The following is a 27,785-nucleotide window of genomic DNA, read 5'->3' as shown; positions in this document are numbered from 1 at the left end:
AGTACTGCCCCTCCGACAGTGCAGCACTGCCCCTCCGACAGTGCAGCGCCCCCTCAGTACTGCACTGGAGTGGCAGCCTAGATTTATGTGCTCAAGTCCCTGGAGTTGGACTTGAACCCACAACCTTGTGACCCAGAGGTGCGAGAGCTACCCACTGAGCCACAGACGGTAACTACTCACCACAAGGCATGGCTATGACATTACTGCCTATGATGATGGGTCCTTTTATGATATTGCATCCATATAGCAATCTGAAAGATTAAGGGGATAGAGGGATGAGATTCAGATTATTTCATTCACGACTTGTGTGTGTCGCTGTCGACACTTAGAAACATAGAAAATAGGTGCAGGAGCAGGCCATTCGGCCCTTTGAGCCTTCACCACCATTCAATAAGATCATGGCTGATCATTCCCTCAGTACCCCTTTCCTGCTTTCTCACCATACCCCTTGATCCCTTTAGTCGTAAGGGACATATCTAACTCCCTCTTGAATACATCCAATGAACTGGCATCAACAACTCTCTGCGGCAGGGAATTCCACAAGTTAACAACTCTCTGAGTGAAGAAGTTTCTCCTCATCTCAGTCCTAAATGGCCTACCCCTTATCCTAAGACTAAGTCCCCTGGTTCTGGACTTCCCCAACATCGGGAACATTCTTCTCGCATCTAACCTGTCCCGTCCCGTCAGAATCTTATATGTTTCTATGAGATTCCCTCTCATCCTTCTAAACTCCAATCTATAAAGGCCCAGTTGATCCAGTCAGTCCTGCCATCCCGGGAATCGGTCTGGTGAACCTTCGCTGCACTCCCTCAATAGCAAGAACGTCCTTCCTCAGGTTAGGAGACCAAAACTAAACACAATATTCCAGATGAGGCCTCACCAAGGCCCTGTACAGTAAGACCTCCCTGCTCCTATACTCAAATCCCCTAGCTATGAAGGCCAACATACCATTTGCCTTCTTCACCGCCTGCTGTACCTGTATGCCAACTTTCAATGACTGATGAACCATGACACCCAGGTCTTGTTGCACCTCCCCTTTTCCTAATCTGCTGCCATTCAGATAATATTCTGTCTTCACATTTTTGCCCCCAAAGTGAATATCCTCACATTTATCCACATTATACTGCATCTGCCATGCATTCACCTAACATGTCTAAGTCACCCTGCAGTCTCTTAGCGTCCTCCTCACAGCTCACACCGCCACCCAGCTTAGTGTCATCTGCAAACTTTGGGATATTACACTCAATTTCTTCATCTAAATCATTAATGTATATTGTAAAGAGCTGGGGTCCCAGCACTGAGCCCTGCGGCACTCCACTAGTCACTGCCTGCCATTCTGTAAAGGACCCATTAATCCCGACTCTCTGCTTCCTGTCTGCCAACCAGTTCTCTATCCACGTCAATACATTACCCCCAATACCATGTGCTTTGATTTTGCACACCAATCTCTTGTGTGGAACCTTGTCAAAAGCCTTTTGAAAGTCCAAATACACCACATCCACTGGTTCTCCCTTGTCCACTCTACTCGTTACATCCTCAAAAAATTCCAGAAGATTTGTCAAGCATGATTTCCCTTTCATAAATCCATGCTGACTTGGACCGATCCTGTCACTGCTTTCCAAATGCGCTGTTATTTCATCCTTAACAATTGTTTCCAACATTTTCCCCACTACTGATGTCAGGCTGACCATCCCTAATTCTCCTTCAGAAGGTGGTGGTGAGCCACCGGTTTGGTACAACCGAGTGTCCCGCTAGGCAATTTCAGAGGGCATGTAAGAGTCAGTCACATTGCTGTGGGTCTGGAGTCACATATAGGCCAGACCGGGTAAGGACGGCAGATTTCTTTCCCTAAAGGACATTAGTGAATTATTCATTCCTGGGATGTGGGCGTCACTGGCAAGGCCGGCATTTATTGCCCATCCCTAATTGCCCCTTGAGAAGGTGGTGACAAGCCGCCCTCTTGAACCGCTGCAGTCCGTGTGATGAAGGTGCTCCCACAGTGCTGTACTTCTTTTATAGCGGTTTGGTACAACTGAGTGTCTTGCTGGGCCATTTCAGAGGGCAATTAAGAGTAAACCACATCGCTGTAGTGAATGGGTTTTTACGACAATCCGGTAGTTTAATGGTCACCATTGCTGACACTAGTGTTCACCCCAGATTTACTTCATTAATTGAATTTAAATTCCCCAGCTGCCATGGTGGGATTTGAACTCGGGTCTCTGGATCATCAGTCCGGACTCTAACATAGAGACATAGAGACATAGAAAAATAGGTGCAGGAGTAGGCCATTCGGCCCTTCGAGCTTGCACCACCATTCAATAAGATCATGGCTGATCATTCCTTCAGTACCCCTTTCCTGCTTTCTCTCCGTACCCCTCGATCCCCTTAGCCGTAAGGGCCATATCTAACTCCCTCTTGAATATATCCAGTGAACTGGCATCAACAACTCTCTGCGGCAGGGAATTCCACAGGTTAACAACTCTCTGAGTGAAGAAGTTTCTCCTCATCTCAGTCCTAAATGGTCTACCCCTTATCCTAAGACTGTGTCCCCTGGTTCTGGACTTCCCCAACATCGGGAACATTCTTCCCGCATCTAACCTGTCCAGTCCCGTCAGAATCTTATATGTTTCTATGAGATCTCCTCTCATCCTTCTAAACTCCAGTGAATAAAGGCCCAGTTGATCCAGTCTCTCCTCATACGACAGCCATCCCTGTAATCAGTCCGGTGAACCTTCGCTGCACTCCCTCAATAGCAAGAACATCCTTCCTCAGACTAGGAGACCAAAACTGAACACAACATTCCAGGTGAGGCCTCACTAAGGCCCTGTACAATTGCAGTAAGACCTCCCTGCTCCTATACTCAAATCCCCTAGCTATGAAGGCCAACATACTATTTGCCTTCTTCACCGCCTGCTGTACCTGCGTGCTCACTTTCAGTGACTGATGAACCATGACACCCAGGTCTTGTTGCACCTCCCCTTTTCCTAATCTGCCGCCATTCAGATAATATTCTGCCTTTGTGTTTTTGCCCGCAAAATGAATAACCTCACATTTATCCACATTATACTGCATCTGCCATGCATTTGCCCACTCACCTAACCTGTCCAAGTCACCCTGCAGCCTCTTAGTGTCCTCCTCACAGCTCACACCACCAACCACTATTCTACTGTACCTAGGAGGAGCTGTTGTGTACATTAGACATGTTCTCACTGGAAGAGGCAAGGTAGGGAGGTACTGTGATTGCTGCTTGTAGGATTCTAAAGGAAGTGGATAATGTCGACCAGGTGTTTCACCGTGTCCACGACAGTAGAACCAGAGGACAAGACCTGTGCCAGAAGGTGGCAAATTCAAAACTAATCAGTGGAAACAGTATTTCAGTGATCAATCTATGGAACAGGCTTCCTGAGGAGACGATGGAAGCAGCGAGGATTCACTCATTCAGATGCAAATCAGATAGATTTCTTTCAGAAAATGCCATGTTGTGCCCCAGATCTGTAATTTGGGACGTGCCGTGTGGTGAGTGTAGCGAGCTTGGGAGGAACAGGGGACTTTGGGCCTCTGGTTCCCACCGGAGATTTCCTCACCTCAGTGTCTGGGTCTGTTGTAGACCCGTTGATGGAGTTTGACGAGGCGAAGGAGCGTTGAGGGATCGTGGCTGAGATTTGGTGGGTGATCGTGACGGAGGTTCGGCGAATGTTTGGTGCGGAGGTGCGGCGAGTGTTTTTGTGGCGGAGGAGCGGTGAGGGAGCGTGGTGGAGGTGCGGCGAATGTTTGGCGAAGGAGCGGCGAGAGATCGTGGCGGAGGTGCGGCGAATGAGGGTACGGGGCCCAGAAGAGCTGAGGGCCCCAGGGGCAGCACGGGCCCAGCCCACACTGCGATATGTGCACGCACTAGGTCTGTGCAGCAGAGCTGGTCTCCAGTCGTCCTGGTCAACCCTTGCCACTGGACCAAGACCTCGCTCTGTCAAGCCCCGTGTGGTGGCTGGTGTGCAACGGTCACCCCACGTTAAAACAATCCACCCACAGGCATCTTCCACCCCCTCAATTGGAGTTCAGGACTGGAACATCGGGTCCTTCATCGAACCATCTGTGAACTCGTGGAAGCAAGTCTTCCTCGTTCGAGAGATGATGATGATGATGGAGATTGAGTGCCATGATTCATCCAACAGCAAAAAAGATGCAGATTTTATAGCCATCAATACATTCTTATAAATGAATCATTGTTTCACAAATTAAAAAAATCAATCTACATGCTACTGGACAGCTTACTGTCCTTTGTCCTTGTCAGACAACCAGTCAGGGCTCGGGGTAATCCGACTTACCTCGGTGCCGATAAACAGGAATGTATTGACATCGGTCAAACTTATCAGATCCCTGGTGGATGGAACATCCAGGGTGCCATATTCCATGGTTTCCCCTTTGACCCTTGTAAGGTGGAACTGGGCCTTTTCTGTAGAAAGGGGGAAAATATATCATTGTAAATGTTACAGCATTTACTTCTAGAACTAAAATGCTTGAAAAGAAACAGTTTAAAAAAAAATTACTTAAACAAAAAAAATTGTTAAAAAGTCTTTAAAATCATGAAGGGGTTTGATAGGGTTAAACATAGGGAAGAGCTTTCCATTTGTGGGTGAGTCCAAAACTGGAGGCAGTCAATATAAGATAGTCACCAATTAATCCAATAGGTAATTCAAGAGAAACTTCTTTAAGAACATAAGAACATAAGAAACAGGAGTAGGCCATACAGCCCCTCGAGCCTGCTCCGCCATTCAATAAGATCATGGTTGATCCGATCATGGACTCAGGTCCACTTCCCCGCCCACTCCCCATAACCCCTTAACCGCTTATCGTTTAAGAAGATTGGGAAGCTTTTAAAAGCCAGCAAAGAATGACTAAACAAATGATTAAGAAAGAGAAGGTAGACTATGAAAGTAAACTGGCACAAAATATAAAAACAGAGAGCAAGAGTTTCTATCGGTATATAAAAAGGAAAAGAGTGGCTAAAGTAAATGTTGGTTCCTTAGAGGACAAGACCGGGGAATTAGTGATGGGGAACATGGAGATGGCAGAAACTCTGAACAAATATTTTGTATCAGTCTTTACGGTCAAGGACACTAACAATATTCCGACAGTGGATAGTCAAGGGGCTATAGGGGGGGAGGAACTTAACACAATCACAATCACTAAGGAGGTGGTACTCAGTAAGATATAGGGCCCAAGTTTCGGCCTGAGTTGCTCCTGATTTTTTGGAGCAACTGGTGTAGAACGGAGTATCTTAGAAATTCAAATTCTCGGCATTTAGTTTGCTCCAGTTCTAGTCAGTTAGAACAGTTTCACTTTGGAACAGAATTTGTTTTTCAAAAGGGGGCGTGTCCGGCCACTTACGCCTGTTTTCAAAGTTTCGTCAGTGAAAACTTACTCCAAACTAACTTAGAATGGAGTAAGTGAAGATTTTTGTACGCTCGAAAAAACCTTGTCTACACTTTAGAAAATCAGACGCAGGTTACAAATCAGGCGTAGGGAATGGGGGGGGGGGGGTTAAAGGGAAGTTTACAAACATTAAACACTTCAGTTTTACAAATAAAGAGCCATCATCAATAATAAATGATAAAAACATCAATAAATCAACCAATTAATCAATCAAAAAAATTAATAAGAAAGAATTTAAAAAAAAAAATCAATAAATAAAACATTTTCTACTTACCGACTGCAGCACCGGGAGCCCTCCAACAGCGTGCTGGGATGCCCCCCCCCCCCCCACCAGTGTGTCTCTGTCAGTGTCTCTATCTCTCTGTCTGTCTGTGTCTCTCATTCTCTGTCTGTGTCTGTGTTTCGGACAGCGAGGGGAGGGGGAGGAGGGGGGTAGAGGGAGAGAGGGGGGGGCAGGGAGTGGGGAGGGAGGGAGGCAGAGGGGGAGGGAGGGAAGGGGGAGGGATGGGGAGAAGGGGGAGGGAATGGGGAGGGATGGGAGAGAAGGGGAGGGAAGGGGGAGAAGAGGTGGGGGGAGGAGAAGGGGAAAAGGGGGAGAAGGGGAAAGGAGAAGGGGGAAAGGAGAAGGGTGGGGGGGAAGGGGAAGGGGGGGAAGGAGGTGGGGGGGGAAGGTGAAGGGGGGGAAGGAGGTGGGGGGGAAAGGTGAAGGGGGGGAAAGGAGAAGGGGGGAAAGGAGAAGGGTGGAAAGGAGAAGGGGGGAAAGGAGAAGGGTGGGGGGGAAGAAGGGGGGGGGAGGAGATGGGGGAGGAAAGGTGAAGGGGGGAAAGGAGAAGGGGGGGAAAGGAGAAGGGGGGAAAGGAGAAGGGGGGAAAGGAGAAGGGGGGGAAAGGAGAAGGGTGGGGGGAGGGAGAAAGGAGAAGGGGGGGAAGGAGAAGGGGGAGGGAGGCTGAACGGGCCTGGCCCGGCCAGGCCCAAGACTTCGGGCAGGGCCCGTCCCAGCACCAGATTTACAGGTAGGTGGCGTTGGGTCGTGTCGGGTCTGGGGTCCGGGGCGCGGGTCGGGTCGGGGGGGAGCGCGAGTCGGGGTCGGGGTGGGGGGGGAGGAGGGAGGTCGGGTTGGTTCGGGTGGGGGTGGGGGGGGGAGGGACGGAGCGCGGGTCAGGTCCAGTCCGGGGGGTCGGGTCAAGTCCAGTCCGGGTGCAGGGGGGAAGGGGGAAGGGGGAGGGGGGAAGCGGGAGATGAGTTGGGTCGGGTCCGGGGGCGGGGGGGGGGGGGGGAAGCGGGAGTCGAGTCGGGTCGGGAGGAAGCAGGAGCTGGGCGTGGGAGGAGCATTATCCACGCAGCCCCAGTGAGGCTATTCGGCCAGGGCTAGGGGCTGCTTTGCGCCCCTTCCACACAGTTTTGGGCGCCTGGAGCTACTGCACATGCGCGCCCACTGTAGTGCGCATGTGCAGAGGTCCCAGCACTGTTTTCAGCGCAGGGACCTGGCTCCGCCCCCCACAGCGCGTGCTGCGCCGCGCCCGGCTCCAGAGGACCAGCACGGAGCCGGAGAATCTGTAAGTTTTTTTTAGGCGCACTTTGTGGCGCGAAAAACGGGCGTCCAGGTCAGGGCTGCGCCGTTCTAGGCGCGTCCCGAAACTTGGGCCCAATGAGACTAAAGGCAGATAAATCCCCTGGACCTGATGGCTTGCATCCGAGGGTCTTAAGAGAAGTAACGGCAGGGATTGTGGATGCATTGGTTGTAATTTACCAAATTTACCAAAATTCCCGGGATTCTGGGGAGGTCCCAGCAGATTGGAAAACTGCAAATGTAACACCCCTATTTAAAAAAGGAGGCAGACAAAAAGCAGGAAACGATAGACCAGTTAGCCTAACATCTGTGGTTGGGAAAATGTTGGAGTCTATTATTAAAGAAGCAGTAGCAGGACATTTGGAAAAGCAAAATTCGGGGAAGTCATGTTTGACAAATTTTCTGGAATTCTTTGAGGATGTAACGAACAGGGTGGATAAAGGGGAACCAGTGGATGTGGTGTATTTGGATTTCCAGAAGGCATTTGACAAGGTGCCACATAAAAGGTTACTGCACAAGATACAAGTTCATGGGGTTGGGGGTAATATATTAGCATGGATAGAGGATTGGCTAACGAACAGAGAACAGAGAGTCGGGATAAATGGTTCATTCTCTGGTTGGGAACCAGTAACTAGTGGGGTGCCGCAGGGATCAGTGCTGGGACCCCAACTATTTACAATCTATATTAACGACTTGGAAGAAGGAATTAGCGCCCCAGGAATCAGGGTTAGCGCCCGGGGAGGGGTGGGGAACACTTTCCTTTGCGCTCCACTCCCCTCCTGGGACGCTAAAAGTGAATATCCCGGCTGGTGGTAAATATCGCCCTACGATGATGTTAAATCTGGGATTTAATGTGCATAAAGATCAATGGTAGAAATAATGGGAGACCTCATCTGTTTGCTGATTGGAGCACTGGCCCATGTGATCCCAGGTACGCTGATGCACATGGTGCACTCTTGGTGTCCGTACACCGCAGTGCTGCCCTCTACTACCCTGAATCTGCCAGCAAGTTCTCGAAGGAGGGTCCCCATCCACGTTCGGATGCCAGCGACGTAATCCGTTGTTACGTCGCCAACCGCAAAATCCAGGCCAATGTCTCTGTCTGGCTCTTGGACATTCCGTTACTGACATACTTAACACCTACATAGCAACACGAGGCGGCCATTCAGCTCCTCAAGCCTGTTCCATCATTCAGTGAGATCAGAGCTGATCTGTAGCCCAACTCATCCACCCGCCTTGCCTCAATGTCCCTTAATACCCTTGGCTAGCAACAATCTATTGACCTCTGATTTTAAAACTATTGATTGAGCTAGTAGCTATTGCTTTATGTGGGACAGAATTCCACACTTCCACCAAATCTTTGTGTGATGAAGTGTTTCCCAACTTCTCTCCTGACTGACCTGGCTCTGATTTTAAGGTTATGTCCCCTTGTCCCTGACTCCCCCCACCAGCGGATAAAGTTTCTCTCTACCTACCCTGTCCATTCCTTTCAAAATCCTAAAAACCTCCATCAAATCACCCCTTTACCAACTATATTCCATGGAATACATGTCTGGTTAATGTAATCTCTCCCTTGGACCCTGGTAATATTCTGGTGAATCTGCACTGCACGCCCTCCAAGGCCGTTGTGTATGGTGCAGAGGCCTCCAGGTGTGATCTCCTCTCCCAGTGAGAAGGAAAGACTAAGAGAAGGAATAACCATCCGTGGCTAACTAAGGAAATAAGGGAGGGTATCAAATTGAAAATAAGGCCAAGACGAGTGGGAGGCCAGAGGATTGGGAAACTTTTAAAAGCCAGCAAAGAACGACTAAAAAAATGATAGAGGGAAGATAGATTATGAAAGTAAACTAGCACGAAATATAAAAACAGATAGTAAGACTTTCTACAGGTACATAAAAAGGAAAAGAGTGGCTAAAGTAAATGTTGGTCCCCTGGAGGATGAGATTGGGGATTAATAATGGGGAACAGGGAAATGGCAGAGACGTTGAACAAATATTTTGTATCGATCTTCACGGTAGAACACACTAAAAACATCCCAATAGTGGATAATCAAGGGGCTATAGGGAGGGAGGAACTTAATACAATCACCATCACTAATGAAATAGTACTCGGTAAAATAATGGGACTAAAGACAGACATGTCCCCTGGACCTGATGGCTTGCATCCTAGAGTCTGTAAAAAGGTGGCTACAGGGATAGTGGATGCATTGGTTGTAATTTAACAAAATTCCCTGGATTTTGGGGCAGTCCCAGCGGATTGGAAAACCACAAATGTAACGCCCCTATTTAAAAAAGGAGGCAGACAGAAAGCAGGAAACTATAGACCAGTTAGTCTAACATCTGTCGTTGGGAAAATGCTGGAGTCCATTATTAAGGAAGCAGTAGCAGGACATTTGGAAAAGCATAATTCAATCAAGCAGAGTCAGCATGGTTTTATGGAAAGGGAAATCATGTTTGACAAATTTGCTGGAGTTCTTTGAGGATATAACGAGCAGGGTGGATAAGGGGGAACCAGTGGATGTGGTGTATTTGGATTTCTAGAAGGCATTCGATAAGGTGCCACATAAAAGTTTACTGCACCAGATAAAAGTTCACGGGGTTGGGGGTAATATATTAGCATGGATAGAGGATTAGCTAACTAACAGAGAACAGAGAGTCGGGATAAATGGGTCATTTTCTAGTTGGCAAACAGTGACTAGTAGCGTGTTGCAGGGATCAGTGCTGGGTCCTCAACTATTTACAATCTATATTAATGACTTGGATGAAGGGACCGAGTGTAATGTAGCCAAGTTTGCTGATGATACAAAGATGGGTGGGAAAACAAATTGTGAGGAGGGCACAAAAAATCTGCAAAGGGATATGGACAGGCTAAGTGAGTGGGAAAAATCTGGCAGATCGAGTATAATGTGGAAAATGTGAGGTTATCAGCAAGGTGAATGCAGAGAGGATATTTTCACTCATAGGGGAAACTAAAACTAGGGGGCATAGTTTCAGAATAAGGGGCCACCCATTTAAAACTGAGATGAGGAGGAATTTCTTCTCTCAGAGGGTGGTAAATCTGTGCAATTCTCTGCCCCAGAGAGCTGTGGAGGCTGGGTCATTGAATATATTTAAGTGGAGATAGACAGATTTTTGAGCGAAAAGGGATTAAAGGGTTATGGGGAGTGGGCGGGGAAGTGGAGCTGAGTCCATGATCAGATCAGCCTTGATATTAAATGGCGGAGCAGGCTCGAGGAGCCAAATGGCCGACTCCTGCTCCTATTTCTTATATTCTAACCAGGTTTTTGTATAGCTGCAGAATACACAGGGAACTTCCTACCCTGTGTATTCCAGCCCTCTAATTATAAAGGCTAACAGTTCATAATTATTCTTTGCATCTGACTACTACATTTTAGTCTTCTGTGTTCATGGACCTCTAAAATCTCTTTGAACCTCCACTGCCCCTAGCTTTTCACCATTTAACTAATACTCTGATCTCTCCTTTCTTGGTCCAAAAGCAGATAACCTCACACTGACCTGTGTTGAAATCCAACTGCCCCAGTTTTTCCCAAGCGCTGAATCACACTGACTTTGTTAACGCCCAGGATACATAGAAACATAGAACATAGAAACATAGAAAATAGGTGCAGGAGTAGGCCATTCGGCCCTTCGAGCCTGCACCGCCATTCAATAAGATCATGGCTGAACATGCAACTTCAGTACCCCATTCCTGCTTTCTCCCCATACCCCTTGATCCCTTTAGCTGTAAGGGCCATATCTAACTCCTTTTTGAATATATCTAACAAACTGGCCTCAACTACTTTCTGTGGTAGAGAATTCCACAGGTTCACCACTCTCTGGGTGAAGAAGTTTCTCCTCATCTCGGTCCTAGATGGCTTACCCCTTATCCTTAGACTGTGACCCCTGGTTCTGGACTTCCCCAACATTGGGAACATTCTTCCTGCATCTAACCTGTCCAATTCTGTCAGAATTTTACAGGTTTCTATGAGATACCCTCTCATTCTTCTAAATTCCAGTGAATATAAGCCTAGTCGATCCAGTCTTTCTTCATATATCAGTCCCGCCATCCCGGGAATCAGTCTGGTGAACCTTCACTGCACTCCCTGAATAGCAAGAATGTCCTTCCTCAGATGAGGAGACCAAAACTGTATGCAATATTCCAGGTGAGGCCTCACCAAGACCCTGTACAACTGCCGTAAGACCTTCCTGCTCCTATACTCAAATCCTCTCGCTATGAAGGGCAACATGCCATTTGCCTTCTTCAACGCCTGCTGTACCTGCATGCCAACTTTCAATGACTGATGTACCATGACACCCAGGTCTCGTTGCACTTCACCTTTTCCTAATCTGTCACCATTCAGATAATATTCTGTCTTCCTGAAATTGCCACCAAAGTGGATAACCTCACATTTATCCACGTTATACTGCATCTGCCATGCATTTGCCCACTCACCTAACCTGTCAAGACACCCTGCAGCCTCTTAGCATCCTCCTCACAGCTCGCACTGCCACCCAGCTTAGTGTCGTCTGCAAACTTGGAGATATTACATTCAATTCCTTCGTCTAAATCATTGATGTATATTGTAAATAGCTGGGGTCCCAGCACTGAACCCCGCGGGTCACTGCCTGCCATTCTGAAAAGGACCCGTTTATCCCTACTCTTTGCTTCCTATCTGCCAACCAGTTCTCTATCCACATGAGTACATTACCTCCAATACCATGCGCTTTAATTTTGCCCACCAATCTCTTGTGTGGGACCTTATCAAAAGTCCAAATATACCACATCCACAAGGTGGCATGCAACCTGTCGTGTTTTGGATCTGGTACCAGGACCGAGTGGGGAGAGACTACAAACCACACACAGTGCTTGCTATATTATTTTTTAAGGCTGACACTGAGGAACCCAAGTATAATAACGCGCTGCAGATGAAACAATCTGTCCAGTGTTGGACCATCAGGCGCATGGCAGCGGTGCCAATCAATTCTCGGGATGGCCACTATAAAGGCTCTTGTGTTGGACATAAGTGAAGCTATTGTTGATTCACTATTTCTGCTTGCAATAGTGAACTGCAATCTCTGCAATATGATTGAGATCGTCTACAAAACATTAGTGATAGCGTCCTGATTAAAATGTGTCAGCCCGGGCTCGATGGGCAGACCCCCTAGCCTCTCAGTCAGAAGGTTGTGGGTTCAAGCCCCACTCCAGGGACTCGAGCTCAAAATCCAGGCCGACACTCCCAGTGCAGTACTGAGGGAGCGCCGCACTGTCGGAGGGGCAGTACTGAGGGCGCCCCGCACTGTCGGAGGGGCAGCACTGAGGGAGCGTCGCACTGTCAGAGGGGCAGTACTGAGGGAGCCCTGCACTGTCAGAGGGACAGTACTGAGGGAGCACTGCACTGTTGGAGGGGCAGTGCTGAAGGAGTGCTGCACTGTCGGAGGGGCAGCACTGAGGGAGCGTTGCACTGTCAGAGGGGCAGTACTGAGGGAGTGCTGCACTGTCGGAGGGACAGTACTGAGGGAGCGCTGCAATGTCGGAGGGGCAGTACTGAGTGAGCGCCGCACTGTCGGAGGGGCAGTACTGAGGGAGCCCCATACTGTCGGAGGGGCAGTACTGCGGGAGTGCCGCACTTTCGGAAGGTCAGTACTGCGGGAGTGCTGCACTGTCGGAGGGGCAGTACTGAGGGAGCGCTGCACTGTTGGAGGGGCAGTACTGAGGGAGTGCTGCACTGTCGGAGGGACAGTACTGAGGGAGCGCTGCACTGTTGGAGGGGCAGTACTGCGGGAGTGCCGCACTGTCAGAGGGTCAGTACTGAGGGAGTGCTGCAATGTCGGAGGGGCAGTACTGAGGGAGTGCTGCACTGTCGGAGGTGTCGCCTTTCAGATAAGATGTTAAACTGATGAGACATCTGCTCTCAGGTGGATGTAAAAGATCCCATGACACTATTTCGAAGAAGAGCAGGGGAGTTATCCCTGGTGTCCTGGCCAAAATATATCCCTCAAGCAACAAAACAAAAAACAGATTATCTGATCAATATCACATTGCTGCTTGTGGGAGCTTGCTGTGCACAAATTGACTGCCGCGTTTCCTACATTAGAACGGTGATTACACTTCAAAAAGTACTTCGTTGGCTGTAAAATGCTATGAGTCCGATGGGCGTGAAAAGCAAGATATAAATGCAAGCCTTTCTTTTAAATGAGATAATATTCATCCATATCAAAGGAGCGCTGTGATATAAAGGACATTAAAAGGCGCACATCGTTGCTTTATGACCTTTCAGGGACTGTGTGGTAACCAGCGTCCAGTGTGGCGACATGTGGTGTAAACTCAGTGTGAACATTATAAATATTATATATATCTATCTATTCTTTATTGTTCGGGGCACTGGATTGAGGATTCGCTGATTCCAAAACTGACGGAAAAGAATAATGCGTGTGGGCACAACTTAGCGTCTTGACACCATTGTGTATCAGTCAGGAACAGGACCAGACCTTACACAGCCCTGCTCACACAGGTACACTTCTTACAGCGTGCTTCTCCCTTTACTAAGTGTTCACAGCAGAGAATCAAGCTTTTCAACAACAGCAACCTGAATTTATATAGCGTCTTTAACTTAGTACAACATCCCAAGGCGCTTCACAGGAGCGTTATCAAAAAATGTTTGACACCGAGCCGCATAAGGAGATCGAAACATAGAAACATAGAAAATAGGTGCAGGAGTAGGCCATTCGGCCCTTCGAGCCTGCACCGCCATTCAATAAGATCATGGCTGATCATTCCCTCAGTACCCCTTTCCTGCTTTCTCTCCATACCCCTTGATCCCTTTAGCCATAAGGGCCATATCTAACTCCCTCTTGAATATATCCAATGGACTGGCATCAACAACTCTCTGCGGTCGGGAATTCCACAGGTTAACAACTCTCTGGGTGAAGAAGTTTCTCCTCATCTCAGTCCTAAATGGCTTACCCCTTATCCTTAGACTATGTCCCCTGGTTCTGGACTTCCCCAACATCGGGAACATTCTTCCTGCATCTAACCTGTCCAGTCCCGTCAGAATTTTATATGTTTCTATGAGATCCCCTCTCATCCTTCTAAACTCCAGTGAATACAGGCCCAGTCAATCCAGTCTCTCCTCATATGTCAGTCCTGCCATCCCAGGAATCAGTCTGGTGAACCTTCGCTGCACTCCCTCAATAGCAAGAACGTCCTTCCCCAGATTAGGAGACCAAAATTGAACACAATATTCCAGGTGAGGCCTCACCAAGGCCCTGTACAATTGCAGTAAGACCTCCTTGCTCCTATACTCAAATCCCCTAGCTATGAAGGCCAACATACCATTTGTCTTCTTCACCGCCTGCTGTACCTGCATGCCAACTTTCAATGACTGATGCAACCTGACACCCAGATCTCGTTGCACCTCCCCTTTTCCTAATCTGCTGCCATTCAGATAATATTCTGCCTTCGGGTTTTTGCCACCAAAGTGAATATCCTCACATTTATCCACATTATACTGCATCTGCCATGCATTTGCCCACTCACCTAACCTGTCCAAGTCACCCTGCAGCCTCTTAGCCTCCTCCTCACAGCTCACACCGCCACCCAGTTTAGTGCCATCTGCAAACTTGGAGATATTACACTCAATTTCTTCATCTAAATCATTAATGTATATTGTAAATAGCTGGGGTCCCAGCACTGAGCCCTGCGGTACCCCACTAGTCACTGCCTGCCATTCTGTAAAGGACCCATTAATCCTGACTCTCTGCTTCCTGTCTGCCAACCAATTCTCTATCCACGTCAATACATTACCCCCAATACCATGCGCTTTGATATTGTACACCAATCTCTCGTGTGGGACCTTGTCAAAAGCCTTTTGAAAGTTCAAATACAACACATCCACTGGTTCTCCCTTGTCCACTCTACCAGTTACATCCTCAAAAAATTCCAGAGGATTTGTCAAGCATGATTTCCCTTTCATAAATCCATGCTGACGTGGTCTGATCCTGTTACTGCTTTCCAAATGCGCTGTTATTACATCTTCAATGATTGATTCCAACATTTTCCCCACTACTGATGTCAGGCTAACCGGTCTATAATTCCACGTTTTCTCTCTCCCTCCTTTTTTAAAAAGTGGTGTTACATTAGCTACCCTCCAGTCCATAGGAACTGATCTCGAGTCGATAGACTGTTGGAAAATGATCACCAATACATCCACTACTTCTATGGCTACTTCCTTAAGTACTCTGGGATGCAGACTATCAGGCCCCGGGGATTTATTGGCCTTCAATCCCATCAATTTCCCAAACACAATTTCCCGCCTAATAAGGATATCCTTCAGTTCCTCCTTCTCACTAGACCCTTGGTCCCCTAGTATTAGGGCAGATAAAGGGTAGGATTTAAGGAGTATCTTAAAAGAGGAAAGAGAGGTTTGGGGAGACAATTCCAGAGCTTAGGGCCCAGGCAGCTGAAGACACGGCCGCCGATGGTGGAGCGATTAAAATTGAGAATGGACAAGAGGCCAGAATTGGAGCAACGGCAGAGATCTCAGGCGGGGGGGGGGGGGGCGCGGTTGTAGGGGCTGGATGAGGTTACAGGGATAGGGAGGGGTGTAGGGGGGAGGGGGTTACAGAGATAGGGAGGGGTGTAGGGTGGGAGGGGATACAGGGATAGGGAGGGGTGTAGGGGGAAGGGGGTTACAGGGATAGGGAGGGATGTAGGGGGGGAGGGGGTTACAGGGATAGGGAGGGATGTAGGGTGGGAGGGGATACAGGGATAGGGAGGAGTGTAGGGTGGGAGGGGTTACAGGGATAGGGAGGGGTGTAGGGGGAAGGGGGTTACAGGGATAGGGAGGGGTGTAGGGTGGGAGGGGTTACAGGGATAGGGAGGGGTGTAGGGGGAAGGGGGTTACAGGGATAGGGAGGGATGTAGGGGGCGAGGGGGTTACAGGGATAGGGAGGGGTGTAGGGTGGGGGAGGGGGTTACAGGGATAGGGAGGGGTGTGGGGGAGGGGGTCACAGTGATAGGGAGGGGTGTAGGGGAGAGGGGATTACAGTGATAGGGAGGGGTGTAGGGGGGGAGGGGGTTACAGGGATAGGGAGGGGTGTAGGGGGGAGGGGGTTACAGTGATAGGGAGGGGTGTAGGGTGGGGGAGGTGGTTACAGGGATAGGGAGGGGTGTAGGCGGGAGGGGGTTACATGGACAGGGAGGGGTTTAGCGGGGAGGGGTTTACAGGGCTGGGAGGGGTGTAGGTGGGAGGGAGTTACAGAGATAGGGAGGGGTGTAGGGGGGAGGGGGTTATAGGGATAGGGAGGGGTGTAGCGGGTGAAGGGGTTACAGGGATAGGGAGGGGTGTAGGACTGGAAGGGGTTACAGGGATAGGGAGGGGTGTAGGGTGGGAGGCGGTTACAGGGATAGGAAGGGGTGTAGGGTGGGAGGGGGTTACAGGGATAGGGAGGGGTGTAGGGGGGGGGACGTTTCAGGGATAGGGAGGGGTGCCGGGGGGAGGGGGTTACAGGGATCGAGAGGGGTGTGGGGGGGAGGGGTTACAAGGATAGGGAGGGATGTAGGGGGGAGGGGGTTTCAGGGATAGGGAGGGGTGTAGGGGGGGAGAGGGTTACAGGGATAGGGAGGGGGGGAGGGGGTTACAGAGATAGGGAGGGGTGTAGGGGGGGAGGGGGTTACAGGGATAGGGAGGGGAGGAGGGGGTTACAGAGATAGGGAGGGGTGTAGGGGGGAGGAGTTTACAGGGATAGGGAGGGGTGTAGGGGGGGAGAGGGTTACAGAGATAGGGAGGGGTGAGGCCATGGAGGGATTTGAAAACAAGGGTGAGAATTTTAAAATTGAGGCGTTGCAGGACTGGGAGCCAATGTCGGTCTGCGAGCACAGGGGGTGATGGGTGAGTGGGACATGGTGGGAGTTTAGACATGAGCAGCAACATATCGCTCTATTCCTTTCTCCCTCATGTGTTTATCTCGCTTATCACCAACAGAAACCAGATTTAGGTTATGATTAAAGTTTGCAGGGTAGGGGAAGGAATTGATTTGGGGTTAGAGCGGAGTGGTTCAGAGCAGAAACCATATTTTGTTGAAGTGAGGACTTTATTTTTAGTATGGAGACGCTGTACAGGGATGGATTTGTGGAAGGGCAGTGCTGTTACAGGGGAAGTTACATTGTGTAACACCAGCTGCCCATCACAGTAATTGTTTCAACTCTCAGTGGAGGGTCATGAACTCTCAGTAAAGGGTCACGAACTCTCAGTAAAGGGTCATGATCTCAGTAAAGGGTCATGAACTCTCAGTAAAGGATCATGAACTCTCAGTAAAGTGTCATGAACTTTTAGTAAAGGGTCACGAACTCTCAGTAAAGCTTCATGAACTCTCAGTCAAGGGTCATGAACTCTCAGTAAAGGGTCACGAACTCTCAGTAAAGGGTCACAATCTCTCAGTAAAGCTTCATGAACTCTCAGTAAAGGGTCATGAACTCTCAGTAAAGGGTCATGAACTCTCAGTAAAGGGTCACAATCTCTCAGTAATGCTTCATGAACTCTCAGTAAAGCTTCATGAACTCTTAGTAAAGGGTCATGAACTCTCAGTAAAGGGTCATGAACTCTCAGTAAAGGGTCACGAACTCTCACTGAATGGTGATGAAAGAAAGACTTGCATTTATATAGCGCCTTTTACGACCACCAGATATCCCAAAGTGCTTTACAGCCAGTGAAGTACTTTTTTGAAGAGTAGTCACTGTTGTAACGTAGGAAACACGGCAGCTAATTTGTGCACAGCAAGCTCCCACACACAGCAATGTGATAGTGACCAGATAATTTGTTTTAGTGAGATTGGCTGAGGGATAAGTATTTTCCAGGACACCACTGATAACTCTTTATAAATAGTGCCACGGGATCTTTTACATCTGCTGAAGAGAGATGACGGGACCTCGTTTTATCATCTCATCCGAAAGAATTCACCTCCGAGCACTCCCTCAGCACTGTGCTGGAGTGTTAGTCTAGATTTTTGTGCTCGAGTGTCTGAAGTGTGACCTGAACACATGACCTTCTGTCTCGGAGGCGAAAGTGCTGCCCACTGAGCCCCAGCCGGCACATTAAGCACTCAAATACATATTAAAAATGTACAGAACTGTCACTAAAATCTCCTGGTTGAAACAAATATTTGTACATGACTAGTACTGGGAAATTCCTTTGACTTAATTGAAGAAATGACGGACTGAATTATTAGATCTAACAACTAGAAATATTCCTTGAAATAAAATGTGTTTAGAGGAATCTTACTGCTGTGTCGATTTCTGATCTTGCTGTAAATAGAAGGTTCACAACGCAAGTATATTTACCATTGACCTTTTCCGAGCATTTCTCCCTCATGCTAAGTTTCATAGGGCTATATTCCCCATTGGTTGAAACCTTCGGTAATATCACCTGTTGGAGATGTGCGGGAAAAGAAGAATATAATCATAGAATGATACAGCACCAAAGGAGGCCATTCAGCCCATCGTGCCTGTGCCGGCTCTGAAAGAGCGATTAGTCCCACTCCCTGCTCTTTCCCCAGAGCCCTGCAATTTTTTTTTCCCTTCGAATATTTACCCAATTCCCGTTTGAAAGTTACGATTGAATCTGCTCCCACCGTCCTTTCAGGCAGCGCGTTCCCGATCCCAACAACTCGCTGCGTAAATAAACTCTCATCTCCCCCTCTGGTTCATTTGCCGATCACCTTCAATCTGTGTCCTCTGGTTTTTCATGAAACATATAACTAAGTAAACTGCGATTAATCCAAATAAATGTAGCTGTTTTGATTGGATTTTTCACCTGCGGGCCCAGCCTCATGTCCGTGGTGACCAGGGTCATACATGATTAGAGTTATGTTATACCGAGCTCTGTCGAGCCCGTGTGGTGGCTGGTGTGCAACGGCCACCACACGTTAAAAAAAATCCACGCACAGGCATCTTCCACCCTTCAGGATGTAGTACGGGATCTGGAATATTAGGTCCTTCATTGAAACACCTGTGAACTCATCCCTTTTTGTTGTGGAAGCAAGTCACCCTCGATACGAGGGATCACCTATGATGATGACATTTAGAGTTTGTGCAGTCTGTCAATTTGTGGTTGGTATGAGGCCAGTGCACAAAATAGCCTTTAATTTAGCACTATTTTAATCCCATTCTCTTCCTACTCATGCCCCATAGTCCTGTCTATTTTTTCCTTTCGAATATTTATCCAATTCTCTTACACTGTCATCCACAGCTCAGTGGGTAGCACTCTCGCCTCTGAGTCAGGTTGTGGGTTCAAGTCCCACTCCAGCGACTTGAGCACAAACATCTAGGCTGACATTTCAGTGCAGTGCAGAGGGAGTGCCCCACTGTCAGAGGTGCCATGTTTCAGTGGATGTAAAAGATCCCACGGCACTATTTCGAAGAAGAGCAGCGGGGTCCTGGCCAATATTTATCCCTCAACCAACATCACAAAAACAGTTTATCTGGGTCATTATCACAGTATTGTTTGTGGGAGCTCGCTGTGCGCAAGTTGGCTGCTGCGTTTCCTACATTGCAAGAATGACTACACTTCAAAAGAAAGTAATTGGCTGTAAAGTGTTTTGGGAAGTCCTGAGGTTGTGAAAGGTGCTATATAAATGCAAGATGTAGAATCAGTTTGGGTGGAGGTAAGGAATAATAAGGGGAAGAAGTCACTGGTGAACATAGTCTATAGGCTGTAGAATTTACCAATATTTCACAAAGATACCTGGTACCTTTCCCCTACAGAGGAGAAGAATCCCTTTCTGGACTTTAAAATGAGTTTAAAGGGGCAGACGAAGCCTGTGGGGGATAAAAGGGGATGCATTCATGGAGACCCCCCCCAGTGTTTGGACTCATAGGAAAGGGAATTCAAATTGGACCTAAATTACAGAAACCTGAGATCCCCTGAACATCTATTGGAAGGTGCATATCAATTTTAAGATTTTGGCTGTGAAAAAGAGTTACCGAATACAGGAGGTGAGGCTAACCTCTGTGAAGCAAATTCGTGTATTAAGGATCCCAGACCGTCTGGGGGGAACTATGCAGCACCAATTCACCCCCTAAGAGATAATCAAATTACCCAATCAAGCACAATGGAAATCATGGGCCCAAAAACAATGCAGAACCAGTGATAGCACATCATCACACCCTAATCGAGTTACTGCTGACTAGCCCACCAAATATACTGACAAAGGAGACATTTGAAAATCAATGGACAGAACAGTTTAAACAAAGCCCAAGAACTGATTTGGCGCAAAGATAAGAACGCCTGTTTTAGTATAACTGAAGGCCTGTTCTGGCAGCTAGGGGTGCTTCTAGAGACACTATTAAGTTAGCAGTCTCGTTGCATAAGTTCTACACCAGCCTCAAAAAGTGGGACCCCGAAACATCGGCGAAAGGAATCTCTAAAACCCAGAAGGACAGCACCCCCACAGCAAACAGGCTTTCAAAACGACTATCGGAAAGTTGCGGGCCATCGCGACCAATCAAACAGTCAACCGGAACCAACCTGACAAAACCAAAGAAAAACCAAATATTTCCCACTCTACAAGCTGGTCCTACACCACCAAAGGGGTGCAGACTACAGAACGTGGACAACTAAGGCAAACCCCGGAGTTGGAACTGTCAAAAGGGGATTGGTGAGCATGGCCCCTGAACCCTCAGAGCTATAACTTAGTTAGTTAGGGGAATTGGGAGGGGGGGATAACTTGTGTAAATGTATCTGCATTCTCCTCTTTACCTCATTTAGAGTTTAAGCTGTATTCTTTTCCCCACAGGCTGTAATTTGACATTTTATTCAATGTGTTGTACCCCTCAGTGTGTATTGGTATTAATATTCTGTGTGTGTTATTAAAGGTGTGCCTTTTACTTCTTTTTAGACACAATAAAGCCATACCTGATTCCTACCTTGAAACCGATTGTCTGTCCAAGTCTGTCACAGTCTCTTCATAATTCTAGTGTCTAGAACAAAGGCTGTGGGAGCGATTCGGAGCCGCTCATATAAGGTCAGAAGGGAAAGCTGATCCCCTGCAAACCACCCCTTTCAAGGCCCCAGAACAGTACCTCCACTATTGGACAGAGTATAAATCAAGAAATAATGGAGGCTTGTAAAAAAGGAATGGCAATAATCATGGGCGATTTTAATCTTCATATAGACTAGACAAAGCAAATTGGCCAGGGTAACCGTGAGGAAGTGTTCGTAGAGTGTATCCGGGATAGTTTCCTTGAACAGTACGTTGCAGAACCAACCAGGGAGCAGGCTATCTTAGATCTGGTACTGTGTAATGAGACAGGATTAATAAATGATATTCTAGTAAAGGATCCTCTAGGAAAGAGTGATCATAGCATGGTTGAATTTCAAATATAGTTGGAGGGTGAGAAAGTTGGATCTCAAACCAGGGTCCTAAGCTTAAATAAAAGAGACTACAAAGGTATGAAGGCAGAGTTGGCTGACGGTTGATGAGCAGTGGCAGACATTTAAGGAGATATTTCATAACTCGCAACAAAAATATATTCCAATGAGAAGGAACGACTGTAAGAGAAGGGATAACCATCTGTGGCTAACTAAGGAAATAAGGGAGGGTATCAAATTGAAAACAATGGCATACAAAGTGGCCAAGACTAGTGGGAGGCAGAAGATTGGGAAACTTTTAAAAACCAGCAAAGAACGACTAAAAAAAAATAAAGAGAGGGAAGATAGATTATGAAAGTAAACTAGCACAAAATATAAAATCAGATAGTAAGAGTTTCTACAGGTACATAAAAAGGAAGAGAGTGACTAAGGTAAATGTTGGTCCCTTAGAGGATGAGATTGGGGAATTAATAATGGGGAACAGGGAAATGGCAGAGACGTTGAACAAATATTTTGTATCGGTCTTCACGGTAGCGGATAATCAAGGGGCTATAGGGAGGGAGGAACTTAATACAATCACTATCACTAAAGAAGTAGTACTCGGTAAAATAATGGGACTAAAGGCGGACAAGTCCCCTGGACCTGATGGCCTGCATCCTAGGGTCTTAAAAGAAATGGCTGCAGAGATAGAAGATGCATTGGTTGTAATCTACCAAAATTCCCTGGATTGTAATCTACCAAAATTCCCTGGATTCTGGGGAGATCCCAGCAGATTGGAAAATCTCAAATGTAACGCCCCTATTTAAAAAAGGAGGCAGACAAAAAGCAGGAAACTATAGACCAGTTATCCTAACATCTGTGTTTGGGAAAATGCTGGAGTCCATTATTAAGGAAGCAGTAGCAGGACATTTGGAAAAGCATAATTCAGTTAAGCAGAGTTTGCTGACGATACAAAGATGGGTGGGAAAGTAAATTGTGAGGACACAAAAAATCTACAAATGAATATAGACAGGCTGAGTGAGTGGGTAAACTTGGCAGATGGAGTATAATTTGGGAAAATGTGAGATTATCCCACGTTGGCAGAAAAAATAGAAAAGCAAATTATAATTTAAATGGAGAAAAATTGCAAAGTGCTGCAGTACAGAGGGACCTGGGGGTCCTTATACATCAAATACAAAAAGTTAGTATGCAGGTACAGCAAGTGATCACGAAGGCAAATGGAATATTGGCCTTTATTGCAAGGGGGATAGAGTATAAAAGCAGAGAAGTCCTGCTACAACTGTACAGGGTATTGGTGAGGCCACACCTGGAGTACTGCGGCAGTTTTGATCTCCGTATTTAAGGAAGGACATACTTGCATTGGAGGCTGTTTAGAGAAGGTTCACTCGGTTGATTCCAGAGATGAAGGGTTTGACTTATGAAGATAGGTTGAGTAGGTTGGGCCGACACTCATTGGAGTTCAGAAGAATGAGAGGTAATCTTATGGAAACATATAAGATAATGAGGGGGCTCGATAAGGTAGATGCAGAGAGGATGTTTCCCCTCATGGGGGAATCTCGAACTAGACGGCATAGTCCCAGAATAAGGGGCCGCCCATTTAAAACTAAGATGAGGAGGAATTTCTTCTTTCAGTGTTGTAAATCTGTGGAATTCTGTGCCCCAGAGAGCTGTGGAGGCTGGGTCATTGAATATGTTTAAGGCGGAGATAGACAGATTTTTGAACAATAAGGGAGTAAAGGGTTATGGGGAGCGGGCAGGGAAGTGGAGCTGAGTCCATGGCCAGATCAGCCATGATCTTATTAAATGGCGGAGCAGGCTCGAGGGGCCCAATGGCCTACTCCTGCTCCTATTTCTTATGTTCTTATGTAAGTCTTTCTTTAAATTGGAATTCTCACCTCTTGCAAAAGCACAGCTTGAGTGGGGAAATGTGAGATTGGGGTTGCTATTTTGCACTGTCTATTTGTACCATCTATACTTAATAGCTGATAAATAAGTGAACATCTGCTGACTTTTCTTCAGCACATGGTAAAAGGACAGCCTTTGAAGCACAGTCACTGTTGCAATGTGGGAAACGCGGCAGGCACAGCAAGCTCCCACCAGCAGCGACGTCTTAATGATTAGGTCATCTGTTCCTGTGATATTGTTTGTGGGATACATGTTGGCCAGGAGACCGGGGAAAACGCCCCCTGCTCTTTTTCAAAATTGTGTGATGGGATCTTTTACATCCGCCTGCGAGAGCAGGTGGGGCCTCGATTTAATGTCTTATCCGAAAGACGGCACCTCTGGCAGTGCAGCACTCCCCCGGAACTGGGAGTATCAGCCTAGATTTTTGTTCTCAAGTCCTTGGAATGGGACTTGAACCCACAACCTTCTGAATCAGAGAGATGGGAGTACTACCCACTGAGCCACAGCTCACACAACGGCAAGGATTTTAACATGGAAAGCAGAATTCAGTCGTGCAGTTTACAGAGGTCATATCTTCATTTCCAACTTGCGTATATTCACAGTACCTTATGCATAGGCTTCCAGTACAGATCTAGATGCTTAAAAGTGTCAGGTACGCCTTCCGGATTTTGAAGCTCCTTGTCTAATTTCCGTTTCTCCTGCTTTGTCAGTATGCCGGCTTTGGGTCGTCGAATATCCCAAAACAATATGGTGCTGTAGAAAGGTAATACCGTAAGCAAGAAGACTTGCATTTATATAGCACCTTTCACGACCACTGGATGTCCCAAAGTGCTTTACAGCCACTTTTAAAGTGTCACTGTTGAAATGTAGGCAACGTGGCAGCCAATTTGCGCACAGCAAGCTCCCACAAACGGCAATGTGATAATGACCAGATAATCTGTTCTTGTTATGTTGATTGAGGAATAAATATTGGCCAGGACAGCGGGGAGAACTCCCCTGCTCCTCTTCGAAATAGTGCCGTGGGATCTTTTACATCCAGCTGAGAGGGTTGACTTGGTTTAACGGCTCATCTGAAAGACGGCCCCTCCGACAGTGCAGCGCTCCCTCAGCACTGCACCGGAGTTTCAGCCTAGATTTATGTGCTCAGGTCTCTGAAGTGGGACTTGAACCCATAACCTCCTGACATCAGAGGTGAGGGTGCTGCCCTCTGAACCACTGGTTGACACACCAAATACACCTACAGCTGACTAGCATTCTACAACGTGTATGTGCTGACCCTTAGCGAGGCCGTAATAGCAACAGGCATGAGAAAATGGAAAATTCACACGGGTTCAGTAAGGAACGCTCTTCCAAGGGGGAGATGAAGGAGCATTTTCCTGGGGTGAGAAGGCTGTACTATGAGGAGAGATTGAGTAGAATAGGTCTATACACTCTGGCGTTTAGAAGAATGAGGTGTGAGCTCTTTGAAACATATAAGACTCTGAGGGGGATGACAGGATAGATGCAGGGAGGATGTTTCCCCTGGGCTGGGGAGTCTAGAACCAGGGGTCACAGTCTCAGGATAAGGGGTTGGCCATTTAGGACTGAGATGAGGTGAAATTTCTTCTTTTTGGAATTCTCTGCCCCAGAGGGCTGTGGATGCTCACTCAATGAGTATTTCCAAGACTGAGATGTTGGCTTTCATTGCAAGAGGATTTGAGTACAGGAGCAAGGATGTCTTACTACAGTTACACAGGGCCTTGGTGAGACTGCACCTGGAAGAAAGGATATACGTGCCATGGAGGGAGTGCAGCGAAGGTTCACCAGACTGATTCCTGGGATGGCAGGACTGTCATATGAGGAGAGATTGGGTCGACTAGACCTGTATTCACTGGAGTTTAGAAGAATGAGAGGGGATCTCATTGAAACGTATAAAATTCTGACTGGGTTGGACAGACTGGATGCGGGGAGGATGTTTCCCGGGGAGGGCTGGGAAGTCTAGAACAAGGAGTCAGAGTCTCAGGATACGGGGTAGGAAATTTAGGACCGAGATGAGGAGAAACTTTTTCTCCCAGAGAATTGTGAACCTGTGGAATTCTCTACCACAGAGAGTTGTTGAGGCCAGTTCACTAAATATATTCAAGAGGGAGTTAGATATGGCCCTTACGGCTAAAGGGATCAAGGGGTATGGAGAGAAAGCAGGAATGGGGTACTGAAGTTGAATGATCAGACATGATCATATTGAATGGCGGTGCAGGCTCGAAGGGCCGAATGGCCTACTCCTGCACCTATTTTCTGTATTTCTATGTTTATTCTATGGTCTATGTTGTTTGTTTTTAAAGAAAGTCGAGGAAGATTCGTGCTGTGTTGTACGAAAACAGAAGGTGTTCCCGTGCTGACCCTGGATGAGACAAATTGAGCAGTGCTTCATGCTCAGCACAGAATTTCCAAATTCCATTATAGTTCTTTGGGTCAACAAAACTATGTTCCCCTGTGAACTATTATTAAAATGGCCTCTCATTGGCCTAGAAATTCGTCTGCGCCATGTCGATTATCCAGGTGCTAACCGGCCTCCCGAGCCTCCACTATGGGGCTGGGTGGCGTGTGGGTGCATGTTTCCGGCTATAATACGCCGCCTACCATATTTGATACGCTGGTTTTCGCTGGTGTCAGGAGCGCAGGTCGGGACCATTCCAAGGCAGAAGCAATTTATTTAAATCAGGGTCCTGCGTGCCTCGGTGTTCAAACGTTCCAACATTTCACTCACCGCGTGCTGAACTCGCACAGCACAACGGGGTGTTAATCGGCAGGAAGTTCCCGGGATTCACCGCAACGTGGAGCTGGGAGGGACCAGAGTGTGTCACCCCGAGCGGCACGTTGATGGAACGCATCCCTTCCCCCACCCCACCCTACCCGTCCACCACCGTGAACTCAGACAATGTCACCAAAGGGCAGTGTGTAGATGAGAAATAGGAGGGGGCCAAGGACAGATCCTTGGGGGGGTACACCAGAGGTAACGATGGGGGGCGGGAAGAGAAGCCGTTGCAGGAGATTCTCTAACTACGATTAGATGGATAAGAATGGAACCAGACGAGTGCAGTCCCACCCAGCTGGACGATGGTGGAGAGGCATTGGAAGAGGATGGAGTGGTCAACTGTGTGGACAGGTCGAGAAGGAGGAGGAGGGATAGTTTACTAGAGTCACAGTCGCATACAACATCGTTCGTGTCTTTGATAATGGCCCTTTCAGTGTGGGGGAAGGGTCAGAAATCAGATTGAAGTGGTTCAAACATGGAGTTGCATGAAAGATGGTGCCCTCCTGTATGGCTCAGAGACGTGGTCCATATAAAGCAGACACCTCAAAGCACTGGAGAAGTACCACCAGTACTGCCTCCGCAAGATCCTGCAAATCCACTGGGAGGATAGACGCACCAACGTCAGTATTCTCGCTCAGACCAACATCCCCAGCATCGAAGCACTGACCACACTCGACAAACTCTGTTGGGCGGGCCACATCATCCGCATGCCCGCCACGAGACTCCCAAAGCAAGCGCTCTACTTGGAACTCCGACACGGCAAGCGAGCCCCAGGTGGGCAGAGGAAATGTTACAAGGACACTCTCAAAGCCTCCCTGATAAAGTGCAACATCCCCACTGACACCTGGGAGTCCCTGGCCAAAGACCACCCTATGTGGAGGAAGTGCATCCGGGAGGGTGCTGAGCACCTCGAGTCTCGTCGCCGAGAGCATGCAGAAACCAAGCGCAGGCAGCGGAAGGAGCGTGCGGCAAACCAGACTCCCCACTCACCCTTTCCCTCAACCACTGTCTGTCCCACCTGTGACAGGGGCTGTAATTCCTGTATTGGACTGTTCAGACACCTGAGAACTCAGCAGTCATGAACACTGCTGCCCTCATTGAGAACAGTCATACTCAGCAAGTTCTAGGAACTGAAACCTGGTCCTTCTGATCGTATGACTGAACCATGCAAAGCCTTTATCTAATAGGCAATTGGGTGGCGGGGAAACCTAATTATTGTTTATGAAAAACTACCTGTTGAAACTACTTTAGTTGGATGAACAATGATGACTTGTGATTGACAACAGACTATATACCAATAATTTATATATATATTTACCAATCAGGAGAACATGTGACAAGTTGGATGCAAAGCCCTTCTATATTCTCGGTTGGAACTCCGAACTTTGTTATCTTGGAAAAGAACAACATTATTTTCATCAGCGACATGATCTACTGTATAAAGCGTTACAATAAAAACCACCTTCATTTAAAAAGCTTCTTTAACACAGCTGAATGTCCCAAGATCCTTCACAGGAGTGTTAGCAAACAGAATTTGACACCGAGCCGCATAAGAAGAGATTAGGACAGATGACCAAAGACTTGGTCAAAGAGGTTGGTTTTAATGGGCATCTTGAAGGAGGAGAGAGAGGCGGAGAGGTTTAGGGAGGGAGTTCCAGAGCTTAGGGCCCAGGCAGCTGAAGGCATGGCATCACCCCGGACGCCAGACTAGTGCATCACAA

General features: G+C 47.7%; 1 protein-coding gene across 1 annotated transcript in view; it reads right to left on the bottom strand.

Annotated features, from left to right (window-relative positions):
* dnai3 (dynein axonemal intermediate chain 3) overlaps positions 1 to 27,785 on the bottom strand; it is a 204,316-nt gene that overhangs the window by 57,309 nt on the left and 119,222 nt on the right. The window contains exons 13-16 of the mRNA XM_070885953.1: positions 27,383 to 27,456; positions 23,876 to 24,023; positions 18,338 to 18,422; positions 4,323 to 4,450 (exon numbers count right to left, since the gene is read on the bottom strand). Of these exons, the coding sequence (XP_070742054.1) occupies positions 4,323 to 4,450; positions 18,338 to 18,422; positions 23,876 to 24,023; positions 27,383 to 27,456 (435 nt within the window). The remainder of the gene's footprint in view (positions 1 to 4,322; positions 4,451 to 18,337; positions 18,423 to 23,875; positions 24,024 to 27,382; positions 27,457 to 27,785) is intronic.

This window comes from Pristiophorus japonicus, chromosome 8 (assembly GCF_044704955.1).
Source record: "Pristiophorus japonicus isolate sPriJap1 chromosome 8, sPriJap1.hap1, whole genome shotgun sequence".
Classification (NCBI taxonomy): domain Eukaryota; kingdom Metazoa; phylum Chordata; class Chondrichthyes; family Pristiophoridae; genus Pristiophorus; species Pristiophorus japonicus.
This window is presented reverse-complemented; position numbering and strand designations above follow the sequence as displayed.